Source organism: Sceloporus undulatus, chromosome 4, assembly GCF_019175285.1.
Source record: "Sceloporus undulatus isolate JIND9_A2432 ecotype Alabama chromosome 4, SceUnd_v1.1, whole genome shotgun sequence".
Taxonomy (NCBI): Eukaryota; Metazoa; Chordata; class Lepidosauria; order Squamata; family Phrynosomatidae; genus Sceloporus; species Sceloporus undulatus.
This window is the reverse complement of record NC_056525.1, coordinates 213,825,951-213,844,473: the sequence shown is the minus strand read 5'-3', so window position 1 is coordinate 213,844,473 and position 18,523 is coordinate 213,825,951. Positions and strand designations below refer to the sequence as shown.

The window sequence follows — 18,523 nt, the reverse complement described above, 5'->3', positions numbered from 1 at the left end:
AAATACCCACATCAACTCAAGTAAATCAGAAAATAATATATGTACAACTCAGATTAAAGAATCCAGTATGTAACCCTATAATTCAGGGTTAGAGAACCTATTGTCCTCCAGGTTCTCCCCCTGCCTTTTGGTGACACATCAACATAAGGGGGAGGGATGTACAACCAAGCCCTCATGAGCTTGGATAAAACCTCCTTCAATTTGGCTGGTGATGCTGCATGATGGAATAGTATTTCGTCAGAACCTGGAGGGCAGTAGGATCCTCACCCTTGCTATAGTTGCTTGTTCATTCACAGATGATAAGTGCTTCTTAATTCCTTGTCAGTAGAATGAAAAAAGGGCCCTAAATAAAGCACGGCAGCAGATATCAGTTACCTTCATTCTAATGGATTCAGCCATTAGACAGTTGGAAAAAATTATCATAAAAGGAGAAAAGGAAAATATAATAAATGAATTCATGGTATAACATGCAGCTACTTACCAAGTGGTTGTCCTGCAATGATTCTGGCATTCTCTCCTGCTACAGCAGCTCTTGCGTGCCTTTCACTCATGTACTGTACAAACGCATAACCTTTGTGCACTGAGCAGCCAACTATTTTTCCATACTTTGCAAAGATTGCCTCTATGTCACCTTTTTTGACAATAGCTGTGTTGAGATTGCCAATGAAGACTCTGGAGTTGATGGACTTGGGATCATTCTTATTGGTGACATTACTGGTCTGTGTTTTGCCGGTCATGATTGGCTCACTTGACTTCAGCCCTTAAAACAAGATCACAAAGATTTATGTTTAGATGCAAATACTGACCAACTGGATATATAATTTCACTAACAAAAATGATCCTCAACTAAGGGTACAGTTCTATAGAAACTTACCTGAGAGTAAGTCTAATTAAACAACTAATTAAAATAACTTACACTTTCTTTTGAGTAGATATGCATATCACTGTACTGTAACTTAACCTAAAACCAAATATGTAAAACATACATCATCCAATGATGATAAACAATAAGAATGGGGCAGCAAATATTTTAAGAGTAAAATCAGAAGCCAACTTTAAAACCTACATATTTATGAATTTTAAAATGTTATTCATAAATCAAGTCCACTAAAAATCGAGCACTTCACCAATATTCTCTAAAATTAGTTTGAGAGTTCAGTCTCTGGGTAGTTAAATATCCATCTATCTTCATCAGTTAAAGTAAGAGAATAAAACATTTATTGTGTGTCAATGAAATTAACATTCAAGGCCAGGCTGGGAGCAAATCATAACAATGATGAAAGGCAGCTCTTTCTTTATCTGGTTCCTGTCAATCAGTACACATTATCTTTCTCAATCTATAAAATACTGCAGATAGTTCAGACCACAAGGCTGCTTAGTGCAGTCAATATGTTCCCATTAGGAACTAGCAATTGCTGCTTTTTAGAATAGCTCAGAAGAATAAATGTAAACATACACACACACACCCCAAGCAAAAATTAGTAATAGAAAAAGAACAGTTAATTCTCATCAAATTATACAGTTGGCTCTTATGTGTACATTAAGACTATCTTGGTGATTCTGTACTGAGATCTTGAAGAGAGAATGGTTTGAATTGTTTGTGTAGGTTTAAGAGTTGGACTGTGACCCTAGAAACCAGGGTTCAAATCCCACTCAGCTATAGAAGTCCACTGGTGGACCTTTGCCAAGTCACACACTCTCAGCCTCAGAGAAAGTAAAGGCAAACCCTCTCTGACAACACTTTGCCAAGAAAACCTCATGATGTGGCCTTGGGATTGTCATAAATTGAAAACAATTTGAAGGCACACAAGAACAACTAAAATGGGTAAAACTTTATTGAACACTTTAATCTCATGTTTACACTGTTGTTTCTTATAAAGCTATCCAGGATATCATGCATTCTGCTGCAATTAAATTACCAATTTCTATTTTCTAAATTTATTATCCTCTGCTTCCTGAACATATTCTACCAATTGAAAATTACTTTTGAACATTAAGGATGCAAAAACATTTCCAGGATTCTGTGGTCTGTACTCAGTCTACTTTCATACCAAGTGATTTTCAAGTGTAATATAAAAATCCAAATATACATACATTGTATTCTCTGCAAGTATACCACCTGTCACTTAACCAGAGGTCTGCACTGTATTTTCAAGCAAACCATCTGGTTTCTGCATTTGCCAACTAAGTAGATTACAAATGCCAAAACTACAACGTATTTCCTAACGTTGAAAAATGACTCTGATGTAGAAAAGGCAATTTATATGGCAATTAAGAATATAACATTACAGGTTAAGAGTTGTATCACTGCTCTATACATCTTCACTGTGGTCATATTTTAGATCATATCATTATCACTGTTCAAACGAGGATAAATCTGAGATGATATTTGTTCATTCCTCAAGTGGGGGAAAATAGCTTGTGAACTCTTAAAGAATCCTAAACGGTTCAGTTTATGCTTGGCCCAATTCATGCTTTAGCCCACTTTCTTTCAATATCCAGTTTTGATCCAGAGGGATGCCACAGCAGCCAAACTCCGCCCCAAAACGAACTCGGAAAAAATGGATGCCATGTGGACGTCACGAGTGCACCATTGGCATGCTCGTGACATAAGTGTTGCGCAGCAACATCTATATCTGCACATCACTTATGTCACAATGGTGTCCATGTATGGATGGCACTAGGACCATGCGGTTGGTGCATGGTCCCTAACCCTAGAGTCGCTACCTTGATGCTGACTTTAATCTGATCTAGAAAACACATACCTTTTAGAAGCAGTGCATACACATTTAGTACCATTTAATTATGCTTCAGCTTTAACATCCATTCTTCCTTTATAAATGTACAGCACAATCCTATTGATCTCTATTCATTGAATGTAATGAGACTTACTTCCAAGGTAAATGAATACAAGATTGCAACCTAGCAGATACTGATGGGCTCCAAAGAATTTACATTTTTGTTTTAAGTAGACCAAGCAAGCGTGACCTGAATATCTTTCACAATGCTGTTGGGTCATACATACAGATTACAGGAGCACTTTCTGTGTTTTATTTCAGAAGAATGTCACATTTTAAATTCAGCTTTCCTTTGCTAAAGTTTCAATAAAGCATGAATAAGACCCTGAACTATTTCTCCTGTAGCCAGAATTAGCATTGCAAAATACACCATATTTTCCATCAGAAAGAGAAGGATTTGTCTGATGGTTATTCTCACATTAAAATATGTGGCTAGGCAAATGTATTGCAGAAATTTGTAAAAGCAAGAATAATATTAATGTTTGTATTAACTGAGATTTGATCGCCTAGAGGCTGGGACTATAATACAATTGTTTAAATTTCCATATGACTAAAAAGAAGGAGGAGGAGGAGGAGGAGGAGGAGGAGGACAAGAATCTCCACAGCAATGAGAAAGAACTAATAATAAATATTTTTGCCTCACTAACAACATGAATTTGCATAATGTAGACATGTATTGGAGTTGCTCATATCCTTATCCACAGAATCACAGTTATGAAAGGTGTACAAGATCTGCATATAGTGACAATTGTCTGCTTTTATATAAGCAGAAATAGACTGTGCCTAATCATTCAACTGTACAAATCTAATGTGTCCTATCATTTCTAGAAGGGCGGTATAGAAATAAAATTTTATTATTATTATATTATTATTATTATCAGAAACCTCGTACAAATTCTAATTCCACTTTAATAAATGGGGCTAAAGTGGCTAAAGTTTGGGTCCAGGCTGGCACAAAGTGCCGGTTTACCAATTTCTTTCATATCCCAGCATGAGATTCAGGGTGGCTTACAAAAAATATTTAAACAAGAAAAATTAAACATCTGATAATAAAAATGTTAAAACACCTTAAATAAATTTTACTAAAATCCCATTAAATGTTTAAAGGTATAAAATAATTTTAAAATATAACAATGAAGTTAAAAATACAGCACCCATGCAAAATGACACCCCAGACCAAATTAATCATTACATGTTTTTTTGAACAGAAATGTCTTTGAATAGAATAATAGTTTAGCTTTCTGGAGAAGGGAATTCCATAGTCTGGGAGCAGCCATTTTAAAGGTTGTTCCCCAAGTTTTCACCAGATTTAACTGTGACAACAGTGGGAGAGAAAACCTTCCTGTGAAGATCTGAAGTCTGGCTGTTTCATATGAGTGATAAGATCTTTCAGATAGTCTGGACTAAAGCTATATAGTACTTTATAGGTCATAACCAGCACTTTGAATAGTGTTCAGAAGCAGAGCAACAGTGAGGGGAGCTGTTATAGCAGGGTCCCCGTAACCATCCCCTGTCAGCATTCTAGCTGCAGCATGTTGGACCTGCAAAAGTTTTCAAACATCTTTCACATCCAGTACTACAGAGAATGCATTACTGTAGTCCAAAGGGGATGTAATCAAGGCATGCATCACTGCAGCCAGATCTGACTTCTCAAGGAATGTATACTGCTGGTGCACTAGTCTTAACTGTGCAATTGCACTCCTACCCACTGTTGAAACATGGGCACCTGGCCTCAGGGCTGAAACCAAGGAATTTATTGCACAGCTCCTTGGGACGCTCCTATTGTGGAATGAAAGGGAGTGGGATGGGAACAGAATGGGAGTTATCACGCATTCTATCGCACGCCACAATGCCGCCGATGCCACCCGAAGTTCCCATTCCGCTCCTGATCCGTCTCAGAGGAGGCAATTTTCAGGAATGCTTCTGACCAATTCCTGAAAATCACCTCTTCTGGGACGGATCAGGAACGGAATGGGAACTTCCAGCTGTGTTCTGGCGTGCAATAAAATGTATGATAGCCCCTATTCTGTTCCCATCCCACTCCCTTTCATTCCACACCAGGAATGTTCCAAGGAGCTATGTGATAAATTCCCAAGACTAGGCTCAAGCTGCAAACCTGCAACAACTCCTCCTCACACTCCAGGCCTTGCCTGTTGCTGCACAGAGAACTCAGGTGGGCAGTGGGAGAGGTATCCCACATGTAACATGTCACATTACAGAAAGACCCCCTGCATGACTGAAAGGTTGCACCAAGCATCTGCTTTCTGAGTACTGTGTGATTGTGTGATTATGGCCTTGCTTTATGGTGGAGTAGAATTTTAGTCATGAGGCCCTCACCTCACCTGCTACATCTAAATTAGGCTCACTTGTAGAATGCCCCCAAACAAATCATAATTTTCTGTAGCTTAAAACTCTCCCCACTGTAAGATTCAAACCCATCCCAAGTTTTCCAGTACAATATTCTTTTCAGCTGATTGAGAAGGTAACTCTTGGTGCTCCTTTTTTGTTGTAATTTTCTGCCCTATGCTCATGTCCCTCTCCTCTGAAAACAGACACTGAAACGATGGCTGACATGAGTGTTGAGAAGTGTCTACATGGAAAACATTCTATTGACACTACATTAAATCCTTCCGACTAGCTCAAAGCTTATAAAGAGATCTTGTAGTACCTTTGGGATATATAGTTGGCTAGCCTTGACTGGCTTCCTTTCTTGGTAAGCACTGCTGGGAAAAGGTAGCTGTTTGCAATCAGTCTGTTTTGTGCTATCACAATATCTGAGCCTGCATCTATAGGCAGCCCTGAAGTTAGTGTCTATATATAATCTGTGGAGAACCACATGTTGTTGCCCTGCAATTCCAGATTCCCTTATTGTGCTGGTTAGGGATGATGGGAGTTGCAGTAAAAATGTGAACCTTCCCTAGTAAGGTATTACTCACTGACCTACACACTTCCTGTCTAGTGCAGAGCACACTTTCAGTTGCCTGTTTACCATTTGTTCAAAAACTTGAGCTATGTCATGGTGTTGTCTAGTCACTGCTACACACTTGGTGCGTTCTCTGCATGGTCAATACAAAGGCAGTGGCAGTAAGTGACCTTATGATTTGTGGGAAATGAAGAGGAGGTAAGAAGATTTAAGATGCTCTTTCTTGGACTGAAATATTTTAAAGTATGACTTTATAATACATTGATGATAACATTTAATGGACATATTTCAAGGTACACATTAAGTCACTTACCAATTAGTCATCTGAAATGCTTTCACCTCAGCTAAAATCAGTTCTGGCTATGACCCTATAAAATTTAATACAGTGGCTGAAATATAAGGCTAGAAGGCATATTCTGACATTAATAAAAATAAATGTACAAATGTGCATGAGCTATTCCTTATACATAGCAGATGGACTTGTAGTACTTTTTAAGGGTTCACTTTGAGGCTGGAAAAAAAAAGAGCAAGTCCTACACATGTCACATCTGTTTACATGACATATCCACCCAAAGAATATCACAAGAACAAAGCTCAAGGAAAATGGTTCATGCAATGTCCTTGAATGTTAGAGGTTTCTGAAAGAAGCATTTCCAGCAACTGTTATCAAAGATGCCTGCTGGATTATTACAAAAACCTTAAAAAGCAAGTGCATTTCCCAACATTTATTCCAGGTTAGTGTTTATCCTGAAGTTATAAGTCACTGTAATGTAGCAGAACTGATACCCGTTCCATGGTAATTACAGGTTTCTGTGATCTAATTTTAAAGTGTTATCTATCATGAGCTAAATTCTTCTATCTGCCAATATGTGCCACTTATCTTTGCACTTATTAATGAAATTTTAAGGGTGAAGTAACACATACTGAGAGAAGTTGGTTTTATTTGGTACCTTACCTATTACAGCTTCTACAAAATGGAGTCATTTGGAGATTTTGACAAATCGTGAAATTAAACATACAGAAGGGACATAGTACCTTCTCTGTTACTATTTCTCCATAATAGAATCATTTGGAGATTTTGAAACTTCTTTTTAACACTGTCAGAATAGAAGCATGACACATTTATTATTATTTTTATTTCAAATGAATAATAGCTTTAAAATGAACAAAACCAGTGGTGGTACATTTATTTCTTCTGCATGACTCAGTTCTCAGGAAGATTTTCTCCCTCTGTACTGTTGAAATGTAAATTATTTTCATTTTATTATTATTTTTCAATCTTTGATCTTTAGAAATATATGCCTCCTCCCTCCATCTAGCTCCTTGGACACGATTGTACTGATAACAAAACAGAAGAAAGCATTTAAAGAGTATATTTGAAAAGCTTTTGCTGTTAATGATGTTCATTTAATACTGAAATATGTATGCATATAAAAGAAATTAAATTGCTTCAGTGTCCATGTCTTTTAGGATCAGGATCAAGTTAAATCCTCTTAGATAATCTTTCTGCTTATGATACGGTTAGGAATACAGAAGAAAAAAAGAGAAGGAACCAAAGAGCATGGGCACTATCCCAAAACTAATTTGAAAGAAGTATTTTAACACTACCGAAGTGTTGTTTGTTTTTTTTTAAAAAAAAGATCCAACCTAGGTTCACAGCAGCAGCACCACAAAGGGGTGGAGGTGGAGAAGTGGCAAGAGAGCTCCATACCAGTGATGGAGAACCTTTTAGAGACCGAGTGCCCAAACTGCAACCCAAACCCCACTTATTTATTGCAAAGTGCCACATCCCTCTGGATTTCTAGTGACAAATTCTAGTGAAGTCTGTGTTGGGACGATGGTGCATGTGCCCACAGAGAGGGCTCTGAGTGCCACCTCTGCCACGCGTGCCATAGGTTCGCCACCACTGAATATGCTATCTTGAACTTTCTGGAAGAGAAAGGGATTATAAATACAGTGGACCCTTGTTATAATCTGGAATTTGGTTCCAAGATCCCCCCTGGATAACAAAATCCATGGATGCTCAAGTCCCATTAAATATAATGACATAGCAAAATGGTGTCCCTTATAAAAAAAGGAAAATCAAGGTTTTATATTTGAAATTTATACTATTTTTTTAACATTTTCAAACTGTGGATGCTTGAACCTGTGTATAAAAAATCTGTATATAAGAAGGGCCAACTGTATAACACAAAAATAAATAAGGGATCATTGATGAACTTTGCCTCACCTTCTGTTGGTGGATGTGTCCCACATCCCACTCATTACCAAAAAAGCTAGGTTTCCAGATGTTAGTTTTTTATAGCTTCAGATTTTTGGGGAGAGGCCTGGGTGAGAGAACCTCTCATATGTTAATTCACATATTATTATTATTATTATTATTATTATTATTATTATTATTATTATTATTAAAAATAATTTATCTGCAGGAATACTATTTGAACTGACACAATCATTGACAGAATCATTCCTGAATCTTCTCTTTGATGAGCCATCAATGTAGCTCTGCATCTCCAAATAGGTTTTTTTAAAGGAGGGTATTTTCTAATTGCCACAAAAATGCTTCTGATTGAAAATGGATGAAATTATGGCATTACTCACTATTCTAGAACTTCTAATGAGGTTATACATTTTGATTTTAAAAGAAACTAGCCTCCTTGTCCTCTTTCATTCACTAATGGCAAAGATTTGAATACGAATTGCATGAATAGGATTTGATTTAATAACTGCACAGAAGATGAAAAAGGCAGAGTATTTTTTGTGAACTGCAACAACTAGAAGCAGCAGGACAGGCTCACCAGTGATGAAACCTCTTAACACAGGCATGCTTTGCAATAGAAAAGATTTAATTTATGAAATTAGCAAGTGGTTGAGTTGCAATTTCTCTGAAATATCTGGCATTTACCCTTGTCTCTGACATTCTCTTCTCTAACTTCACAACATCTGGCAAATGTTACTTACAATCAAGAGCAAGTTGATCTGAAGAACATCTGCAATCAGTGTGTAATCAAACTGAATGAAAACATAGCCAGTTGCATACAATGCAATTCAAAGTTGTTGTTTAAAAGTGCTGTCATGTTAGAGGCTGAAAAATGTCAGCTATATTGACATGCGCCTGCTACATGTTGCTCTTAGTTTTGTCTCTCTTGTGACAAAAGAACCCAGTAGTTCTTTCCCTCTATTTCCATATCCAAATGTGCCTTACTGCATCAGACCAACGTATTTCCCCCCACAATGGCCAAATTAGAGTAACAACTAATTTTGACAAATGTTAGGCATTTTAGGTAAGTTCCCAAGCTCTGAGTTTCTTTGTTCCAAAGAACAACAACATTCCAATATAATGATATTTAGCAATGTTTGTAGTTGAAATGTTTATAGATCATTTCCTGTCCATTCTTTTATTTTAAAAGTCTTATATATGGTTATGTTCCTTTTGATAGTATTAAAAATAACTAACACACGAAGCGTAACAGTTGTTGGATAAGCTGGAAAAGATACTTTAAAAATAACTTTATTAAATTTTATTAAATATTTTAAACTCTATTTATTTGAACCTTTCCAAATGTATTATTGTTCTGTTATTTTCTTCCTTTGTGGACTTATCTTTTTGTCAAAGGAAAATACTCTCTCCAGATCTGACTTGGCTGAAATCTTACTACACACTGAAACTAACTAGAGGGAGACAGCATAAGACCCTGGGATTTCCCACAATCGTTATCTTTCTTAAAGCTGTAGAACTCTATTTTCCCTCCTAAACTAATACATAAAAAAGCTAATATAATCTTAACTAAATATATGTCTCAAGAACATCAAAGATGCTCTGGAGGCATGACAGCCATAAAAACAACAATATTCATGTTTTAAATAAGTATGCAAACAACCCAGCCAAGAGAAAGCAGTTGTTTATAAAACTATTATGATTACAATGTTTTTGCTAAGGACTCAATAACCTTTTGCTTTAAGCATGCATAAGCATAGTATTATGAAGAACTGAATCAGAGAAGTGAGAAATCAAGACATTTCAGGAAGTAAGTTAGAAAATCATGGAAGATGCAATGAAGGAAGGAAGGGCATGCATAAACAGGCATCTGATGGTACTGCCTTTTGCATTAATCCTACATGCAAATAAGTTCTGAGTGAGACAAAGGACAAACCTCTATTCAAATAGATTAGATGGCATACAATATATATGATTAGGTTTATGAGTAGCCCTGTTCTGACAGGGCTGATCACTGTTTGGAAGAACTGAATTTTCACACATACCATACACAGATTTAGTAGATCTCCCAATTATGAATGTCAGTTGCAATAACACTACTGCAAAGTGCCCATAGCAGTGGCAGAGTTTCTGATGAGACAAAGGGGACCAGTCATATACAAATTGTCTGATGTCATAATTGTCTGGCTGAGAATATTAATTTGTCGTTTTTTGTGGGGTTTTTTGGGCTATGAGGCTGTCTTCTAGAAGAGTTTATTCCTGACGTTTCGTCAGCAGCGGTGGCTGGCATCTTCAGAGAAAGCCTGAAACCCCCACAAAAACTATGGATGCTGGCTGTTCACAATATTAATTTGTCCTGTTCGTAAAATCCTAGTTTATTATAAATTGAATGTCATCTTCAATCCAAGCTGTCATCTGACTCAAGATGAAAAGCAAGATCTTGTACGATCATACTCTAATGGTTACCAGTCAGCAAAATGAGACCCAAAAGACATGCTTGTTAGTTGTATGAACCAAAGCTTTTTGATGCTTACCCCTTACTATTGATAAACATCTCATTGGTTGATTTGGATAACATGCTCACACAATGTTACTAGAAGTAGGTGAGTACCCTCTCTGTTGAGGGTAATTCTTTTAATTGCTTCTTGAAAATATGCTTTTGACCTCCAACTTCTCCTCTGGTGTATCAGAAAATTTCTAAGCAGCTTTCCCCCAGCAAATGTGATGGGAGCTGCCTGTTTGTCTTTTCAATAAATTCCATGCAATACATTAGGCCCTCAGTATCCACTGGAGTTTAGTTCCAGGACCATTATTATTATTATGTTTTAAATGTTTTATATGTTTTATATATGCTTTGTTGTTTAATGGCCTGTTGGCTGAAATAAATTTATTTATTCATTCAATTTATTCATTCATATTATTATTATTATTATTATTATTATTATTATTATTATTACCAAAATCCATAGATGCTCAAGTCCCATTAAATACAATGAAATAATAAAATGCTATCCCTTATATAAAATGGCAAAATCAAGGTGTGCTTTTTGGAATGTACACCTTTTTTTTGGGGGGAGGGATATTGTCAAGCAGTGGATAGTTAAATCCATGGATAATAAATCCAAGGATACAAAGAACGATCTGTATGCTGTTCTTGTAAAGAAGCTATCAGCCATGATGTCGACCCATTGCATTGCAAGAGTCCAAGGTCTATCTATCTCTGTAGTATTAGTTTTAGTTTAGTATTAGTATTAGTTTAAAAAATAAAATATGGGCGGTGTGAAAGGCCTCTGCCAGAGACCTTGGACCCCCCTGTTACCTTGCATCCATTGATATACTATACTTCCAAGTGAGCACTGAAGAATGCTAGATTAATTTGAGGTAATTAAATAGTTTTTTAAAAAAAAGTTTCTTATGGAAGCATTAAGACAGTGCAAAACAATAATTAGATCAAATATTATATTGCTGAATTAGTTTATTATACCTTCCCATTAAAACATTAATTTTTTTAAAAAAAATATCCTGAACTTTCTCATTTTCTTATTTTGATTTATAATCCAGAATTTTGGTTTATTATTATAGTGGGTCTTTGGTATCTGTTAAGGTTTGGTTCCTGGGCTCCTTCTGTGGATACCAAAATCTGTAGATACTGAAATCTCATTCTATATAATGGGAGTAATAAAATGGTATTCCTTATATAAAATGGCAAGATCAAGGTTTGCTTTTTGGAATTAAAAAACAATATTTTCAAGCCATGGGTGGTTGAATCCATGGATGCGGGGAGCAGGCTGTACACTAATCATTTATAGGATTCATACTTTGGCCGAGGTCCTATACCTCAGATTGAAAATTACATCAAAGGAGGTGGTAGTGATGAACACAAAATATACAGGAAGTAGAAGAAGAGCAACATTTTCAAAACACAAATCTTTATATCTCATTCTATAATGTCATTTTGGAATATGCTCCTGCTAGCTAGATTTATAAAATGTTTATTCTGTACAGTGCACTCTTTTTCTACCATTAGCAAGAACCATTAGTAAGAACATAAAACTACTAGTTCAGGATGAATGGAAGTCCCTCCCCAAGGATAAAGCAACTACATTTCCACAGCATCTTTTAATTCTCCCTGTCACTTGCCTTTCAAGGAAAAAAACCCCACAAAGAAATATTATCTTGAAGGAACAATTATTTTAAAAGGTTGTTGAAAGTTAGCATCTGCAATCTTTCCCTGTACTGCAGCTATTAAGAGGCTATTCTAGAAAATATAGATAATCTTGACATCCTCGCTAACACCATTCAGCTGATCTTTCTATGGTTCACTAATCCTGAATTTGAACACAGCCGAACCGAGGAGCTTATAGGTTTTGACTACAGGCAATCCTCTCACCATGAGCTTCTTCTGCTTTCTAATTATCTCACCATTAGAATATCACCAGTAGCTTGTCTTTCAGAGAGGTATCCATTCATTAATGCAGACAGTTAAAACTCTCTTCCATTGTGAGTAATGAAGTGGAAATATCTACATTAGTTCAAAAACCCTTGAGATCATACCTACCACATACTCCATAGTCACAATGCTCTGCAAGACCATTTTCCTCTCTCTTAAGTGCATAACTGAAACAATTATGCATGCAGTTCACAACCTATGTTTTGACAAGACACAAAAAACCCCTCATAGGTTGGTTTTCTTGAGTGTCTTTAAAGTGAGTCCGCTTCTTTTTTCTTTTCTTTTTGTATTACATACAATTTAACTGTTTTTCATCTGGAATTTTTTTTATTAAATTTGTACTTTCTGAGTAAATCATTCATATATTCAGGCAGATCTGTCAACTAATCAGATTATGATTGGGACCTATCCTACACCGTTTTGTGGACTTTGCTATATGGCCACCCAGCTACCCCTGAATATATCCTATTCACCTATTATTATGTAGTCACAATGGCACACATACACACACACACACACACCATGTACAAGAGCAAGGTTTGGAGAAAGTAATTAATTGCAAAAGTGCAAAAAATGTTAAGAGGAAGGAGTCTTAAAAACATCTCAATGAGAATTCTGCATTCAGACAAAGAATGCTCCAGGTGATTGTTGGGCATAAAAAGAAAATAAAAGAAAAAATAGGCAATAGGGAAAGGGCATTCTGAGAACTCACCCAACCAAAAAATTGAGATCGTATTATTTCAAAAGATCTCTTTTCCTTACTACAGCGTTATTTGGACAGACTTGAATGGCTGCATTACACTTATATAGTTATACAAAATTATTCATTACACTTACGTATTTACAGAAATGGATTTCAATACCTTACCTAATCATCTGTATAGCTTTAACTGTGGTTATTTTTAATATTGCTTATGTTCAATTATTTGCTTGTATTAAACAAAATATACATGTATTAAACATGTAAATAATAATAATAATAATAATAATAATAATAATAATAATAATAATAATTTATACCCCCCTCTTCAGCCAAGGCTATCAGAGCATGTTGTGTATCCCTTATCCAGAATTCCAAAATCAAAAATACTCTAAATCCAAAATTGTCCACATGGGTGGCTGACATACTTTGTTTTCTGATGGTTCAGTAAACAAACTTTGTTTCATGCACAAAATTATCAGAAATATTATATATAAAATTAGCTTCAGGCTACATTTATAAGATGTATATGAAACATAAATGAATTTTGTCTAAACATGAGTTCTATTATATATTATAACACTGTCCTCATGAATATGCAAATATTCTAATATCTGAAAAAAATCTGAAATGCAAAACACTTCTGGTCCCAAGCATTTTGGATAAAGGAGACTCAACCTCTGTGTGTGTGTGTGTGTGTTAAAGTACTTTCTAAGCTGTCTCAGATTTACTTCCAGGCTCAACTAAACCCTTGATTATATGCAAAGGCCTTAATGTGGACTGGCTAAATATTTCAATGTTCAAAAACTGTAAAATATTCCGAAAAAGGAAGGCTCAAGTTAGAAATAGTATGCCAGTGTGATATTAACTTTTGTGTTCTCAGCGTCTTCAACCATTATCTCAGATAGCATACCCACAGACACACTTGCAATACTTTGTTGTAGGTTACTCTTGTTTCTACTAAAACATAACCATATCTTGCCACAATGCTAAAGTTTAACCACCTGTTTGCCTATTAGAAACTTTATTTTCAAATGCATCAGGTCAATTGGATAAAATTGGGATATTTGGGTATCGCAAATTATGTCTGTTTCACTTTATCTTGCATTCATATTTTTAAACATCAATGTCTTTCCATTTTGAAGATGAAAAACTTGTGAATTCTAAATTCCTAGAACAAAATAAAATGAAATGAAATTCTCTCACACTGCTAGTTTTAATAGATCCAATCCAAATTTTGATTTGGCTCCCTTGAAAGATTTAGGAGTGATTCAGAGATTTCTAGAGACACAGACAGGCTCAGAAAGAAAGGAAGTCCTCCCTCTATGGAAAATGCCAGTAAGGATGTACACATAATCTACTGTGCTGAACTTTCCCTCGTCTGCACTTCCAGAGTTGTTCACAGGTTGAACACAATCTGTATTCCAAAAAATCTGCATCGTGATGGAGAGCTGTGTCTGCACCGTTGATCCCACTTCTGAAATGTGAACATTTCAAAAGCGTACTCAGAAAAATGTATGCATTTCAAGTGTGCACAAAGCACAGCTTAAACACAGTTTAATCAATGGGAGGAATGTGTGCAAGTAATGCTAATGCACACATTTGAACAAGTAAGCAAAAGGGTGATGGAGTCTGTCCTGCAAACAACAAAGCACCACAACCACATGGAACTGTGCACAAACCAGATAATGATAGACAGGTAGAGAGGAAGTGTGCCAAATTTTATTCATACCATTATGAGTGTGCACAGAGGGGATGGGAAAGAGAGGATATGTAGTTGCGAAACTAATCACCTTTAGATTTTCACTGTATTGTATGACTCTGTCTAGGGAGGCAGTAGTGGCAGCTGGGCTCATGGCGTCCAAGAACAGCTAGAGTAAGCAGTAGGTGGGAGATGCTCGTACCCATTGCTGCCTGTTCAGTGCATGGTAAACAGGTATGTGGAGTTTTAAACAGTCTCACAACTTGATTCAAGCTCACGACCCAGCAGTTCATTTCTAGCTGCTGGTTCAGTTCTGTTTTCTTTTAAAGGATTTTAGCACCTGAATTGAACTGTGTGAAAGGATTGTTTGAAATTGTCTTAATTGTGTAACTGCATGTTGCCTAAATGACTAATGTTTTATAGCTGAGTACATGATATCATTTAAAGTATAGTTTTTCACCAAATGCACTGAAGCGATCTAGTAAATACAGTATGTGGAAAGTTGCAAATATTTTTGTATATCATTTCTACAAATACTGATTCATTTTGATTTCAAGACATATAAAAAAGGACTTCATTCACAGATTATTCCTGAGAGATATATACATCATTACTTATAAAACAAAACAAATGAAAACACAAAGAAAACAAAATTCAAGTATGATGTGCAGTCCTAGGGGCCATTAACCATTTTGGATCTTCAAGGGTAGAGATATAGGTCTGTCCTTAGATGGAAGATTTGACTTGGAACCTCACTCTCAGATGCCATGGAAACATAACATGGTCATAAAAGTGGCTCAGCCAGAAAACAAACATATTAGTCCAGTTAAAAACAATTAAAATGCCTGGGCAAAAAGGAATATTTTGATCTGGTACAGAAAAGAATCCTAGATAGATGCCAAGCATATTTCCCTTGGCAAGGAGTCAAATCTTATGTTCGCTTATTTACAAGCTTACCACCAAATATTAACACATATTTTTCAATAATAATGTTCACATTTTTGGTATTCCACTTCTACTTCAAACAATTCAATACTCACATGGGTAAAGGAGAATCTGTGCTAGAAAACAATTATTCTTTAAATCTCCTACAGTAAGCATATGACCTTTTAGAATCACAAGCACAAAACTACTGAAAGTCCATAACATGCTGCAATTTGAGACCACTTTAACTGCCATGGCTCAGTGCTAGGGACTTCTGGAAAATGTAGTTTTGTGAGACAGTTAACTTTCTCTGTCAGAGAGCTCTGGGGTCGCAAATCACTACAATTCCCAGGATTCTCTAGCACCAAGCGAGGGCAATTAAAGCAGTCCCAAACTGGATTATTTCTGCAGTTTGTTTTGGACCGAAGTTACATGTACTGTTGATATTTTGTCATTAAATAAAAAATCTGTTTCATCATTAGACAGCCTGGTTCCCATCTGAAGAGAACAGTAGGGTATAATCCAATAAATAAATAAACAGTTTACTTCATTTAAAAACTATCATATTATCCCACTCATGTTGCATTCCTTAATTTTTATACTGGTGGTCTGGGAACAATAATCCAATTAGTTGGCAAACAAGTAGAGCCATCCTTCATTCTGTTTAAGTCATTCACAAGAAAGCATATTCTTACTAACATGAATCAGAAACTTTAATTGCTTGAAATGGCAGAGGTACCCATATTGACAGCAATAACAATTCCTTGTGACAAGATCCAATTTTCTTTAATTCTGCCTGACATGAGGCCCTGGCACTATTCTTTCATCTTAACAGAGCTAAAAAACAAGAAAAAAACAAAAAATGTTGGTGATTTGCATAATATGGATATTGTTTGAGTTGCTTGTGTTTTATACGAAATGCCAGGAAAGACAAACAAGCCTTGCTTGTAAATGAAGCATCACTTGTAAATTTCATTTTTATTGAAATTCTATGTGACTGTTTCCCCTGGACACCTCAATTGATGACATTTTCCTAAGTAGATACATTTCCCCCAACATTCAAAAATACCCAATAGACTTCACCCTGCCCTCAAAAGGAATACATCAGAAGCCTCATTAAAACTTGCAAAGTTTTATCTCACTGAAAATGCCTGAATAGACAGAGGCTATCTCAAAGCACAAGAGAGCAGCATGTCATGAATAAATCAGGTTTTAAGAAAAAGCAAACATGTAAAGTGTGAAAATTAATTCAAAGGAGGTCAATTAATGAAGGCAACAAACTTAATTCAATTTGCAATTGAAATCACATGTTAAATTTGTGCCTTTCAAAAACCTCAGTTCAAAGAGTTTGGCTACATACGCTATCAGTGCTATCAGTGTAAAATTTATTCCTATATTTTGGTATTGAATTTTACTATGAATTAAATATGATCAACCATGGGAATTTAATCCAAAGGGAAAATATTAAGATAATGTAGCTGCAATCTTGTACAGCAGGGATAGGGATCGTGTGGCCCTGCAGATGTTGTTGACAAGGCTTAGGAACAGATTTCAAATAATCAAATTTCCTCAACCCTTGACTTAAAAAATGGATACCACTGAGTACAGCTGAACTGAAAAACCACATATCCGGCTGCAAAGTTAAAGACCAAACCAAACAATGTAGCTCTTGCTTGTACTGACAGTAATTCCAGGTGTTTTAAGGAATATAACTTGGAAGCAATGTCTCCGATTTATAAAAGCACTCCTTTCATGAAAGAAGTGGCTTTTTGAATGTTATGAAATGGAATAAATTTTTCACTGCATCACTTTTCCTCAGTGGCATCCTGCACCACATCCCAAAATATTCTGGATGTTCCTGTTATTCTCCAGAGAAGATTTGAGAAGGGCCATACAGGGAATAGTAAAACAACAAATGTTCTCTTCCCCCCCTTTCCCAATGGAGTGTTGTGCTGGAGTGATGTTTTCATGGGTGGAGTTTCTCTCAAGGGATCTTTGGATACAACCCTTATATATTATAATGATAATTTTCATAAACAATTAGACCATTTATTTTATACCATTGTACACTGCGCTGCAGTAGTAGTATGTTACCTACCTATAATAGTATTCTTTTAGAGGCTGCTGCACCTATTAGCATTGGCCTTTTCATTAAATTTCTTTAAAAGATTACAATTAAGAATCCAAAGCAAGTCTTAGGATCAGACTTTAGCAACTTTAGATCCAGAGCCTCAAAAACCCTCAGCCTCCTTGACTTGTGATGGACATAGAAATCTGGATTAAACACATTATCCTCATGCTTAAAGTTCTTTTCTTTTTCTTTTTTCTTTCTTTCTTTTCAAATACAGTTTTGCTTTGTTTTACAATTTGGATTTTCAACTTATTTACACTTATTTAAATATTATTCTCTCTTCAGGGGGATCAGGAAAAATCTTAGACCAAGACAAATTTGATCCATGGTCATTTAGAAGCCGGTGTTATACTTTTACGTCAATGAAAATAAGCAGCTAGCAACAAAGGAAGGGAGAAGGGGCAGACAAACTAACAGCAATAACTAGGAGCACTTCACACTATGACCGTATCCAGCAAAGGAAACCAATTGAATAAAATAAACCTGTCCACATAAAATGTAAATATTTCCAATTTAAATATAGGACCTCTCCCAGCACAACAGTAATCACTACTAGGATTAGCACTCAACTGTTTTTGCATCTCCCCTTTTTTTGCCACAGAACAATGCTGCCTCTCTGTCATTCTCAGTGTCCTTAGGTGTAGCAATTCATCCTGTGTAAACATATATGTTTTATC

The 18,523-nt window shown here is 35.9% G+C and overlaps 1 protein-coding gene across 1 annotated transcript; it reads right to left on the bottom strand.

The window, feature by feature from the left end:
- Window positions 1–290: 290 nt before the first annotated feature.
- LOC121929139 (RNA-binding Raly-like protein) lies at window positions 291–10,592 on the bottom strand. The gene is made up of 3 exons (XM_042464451.1): window positions 10,474–10,592; window positions 482–760; window positions 291–343 (listed from the first exon to the last, which is right to left on the bottom strand). Exons 1-3 carry the CDS (start codon window positions 10,496–10,498, stop codon window positions 291–293), a joined length of 357 nt encoding a protein of 118 aa, XP_042320385.1. The 5' UTR covers window positions 10,499–10,592.
- Window positions 10,593–18,523: the final 7,931 nt, after the last annotated feature.

Bases quoted from the DNA above. Each gene is read 5' to 3' on its own strand.
- LOC121929139 (XM_042464451.1), bottom strand. From the start codon at position 10,498: ATGAGATGTTTATCAATAGTAAGGG. The intron at 761-10,473 runs GTAAGCATCAAA...TCTTGTTTTAAG, and splicing joins ATGTTTATCAATAGTAAGGG to GGCTGAAGTCAAGTGAGCCA. The intron at 344-481 runs GTAAGTAGCTGC...TGCTTTATTTAG, and splicing joins CATTGCAGGACAACCACTTG to GGCCCTTTTTTCATTCTACT.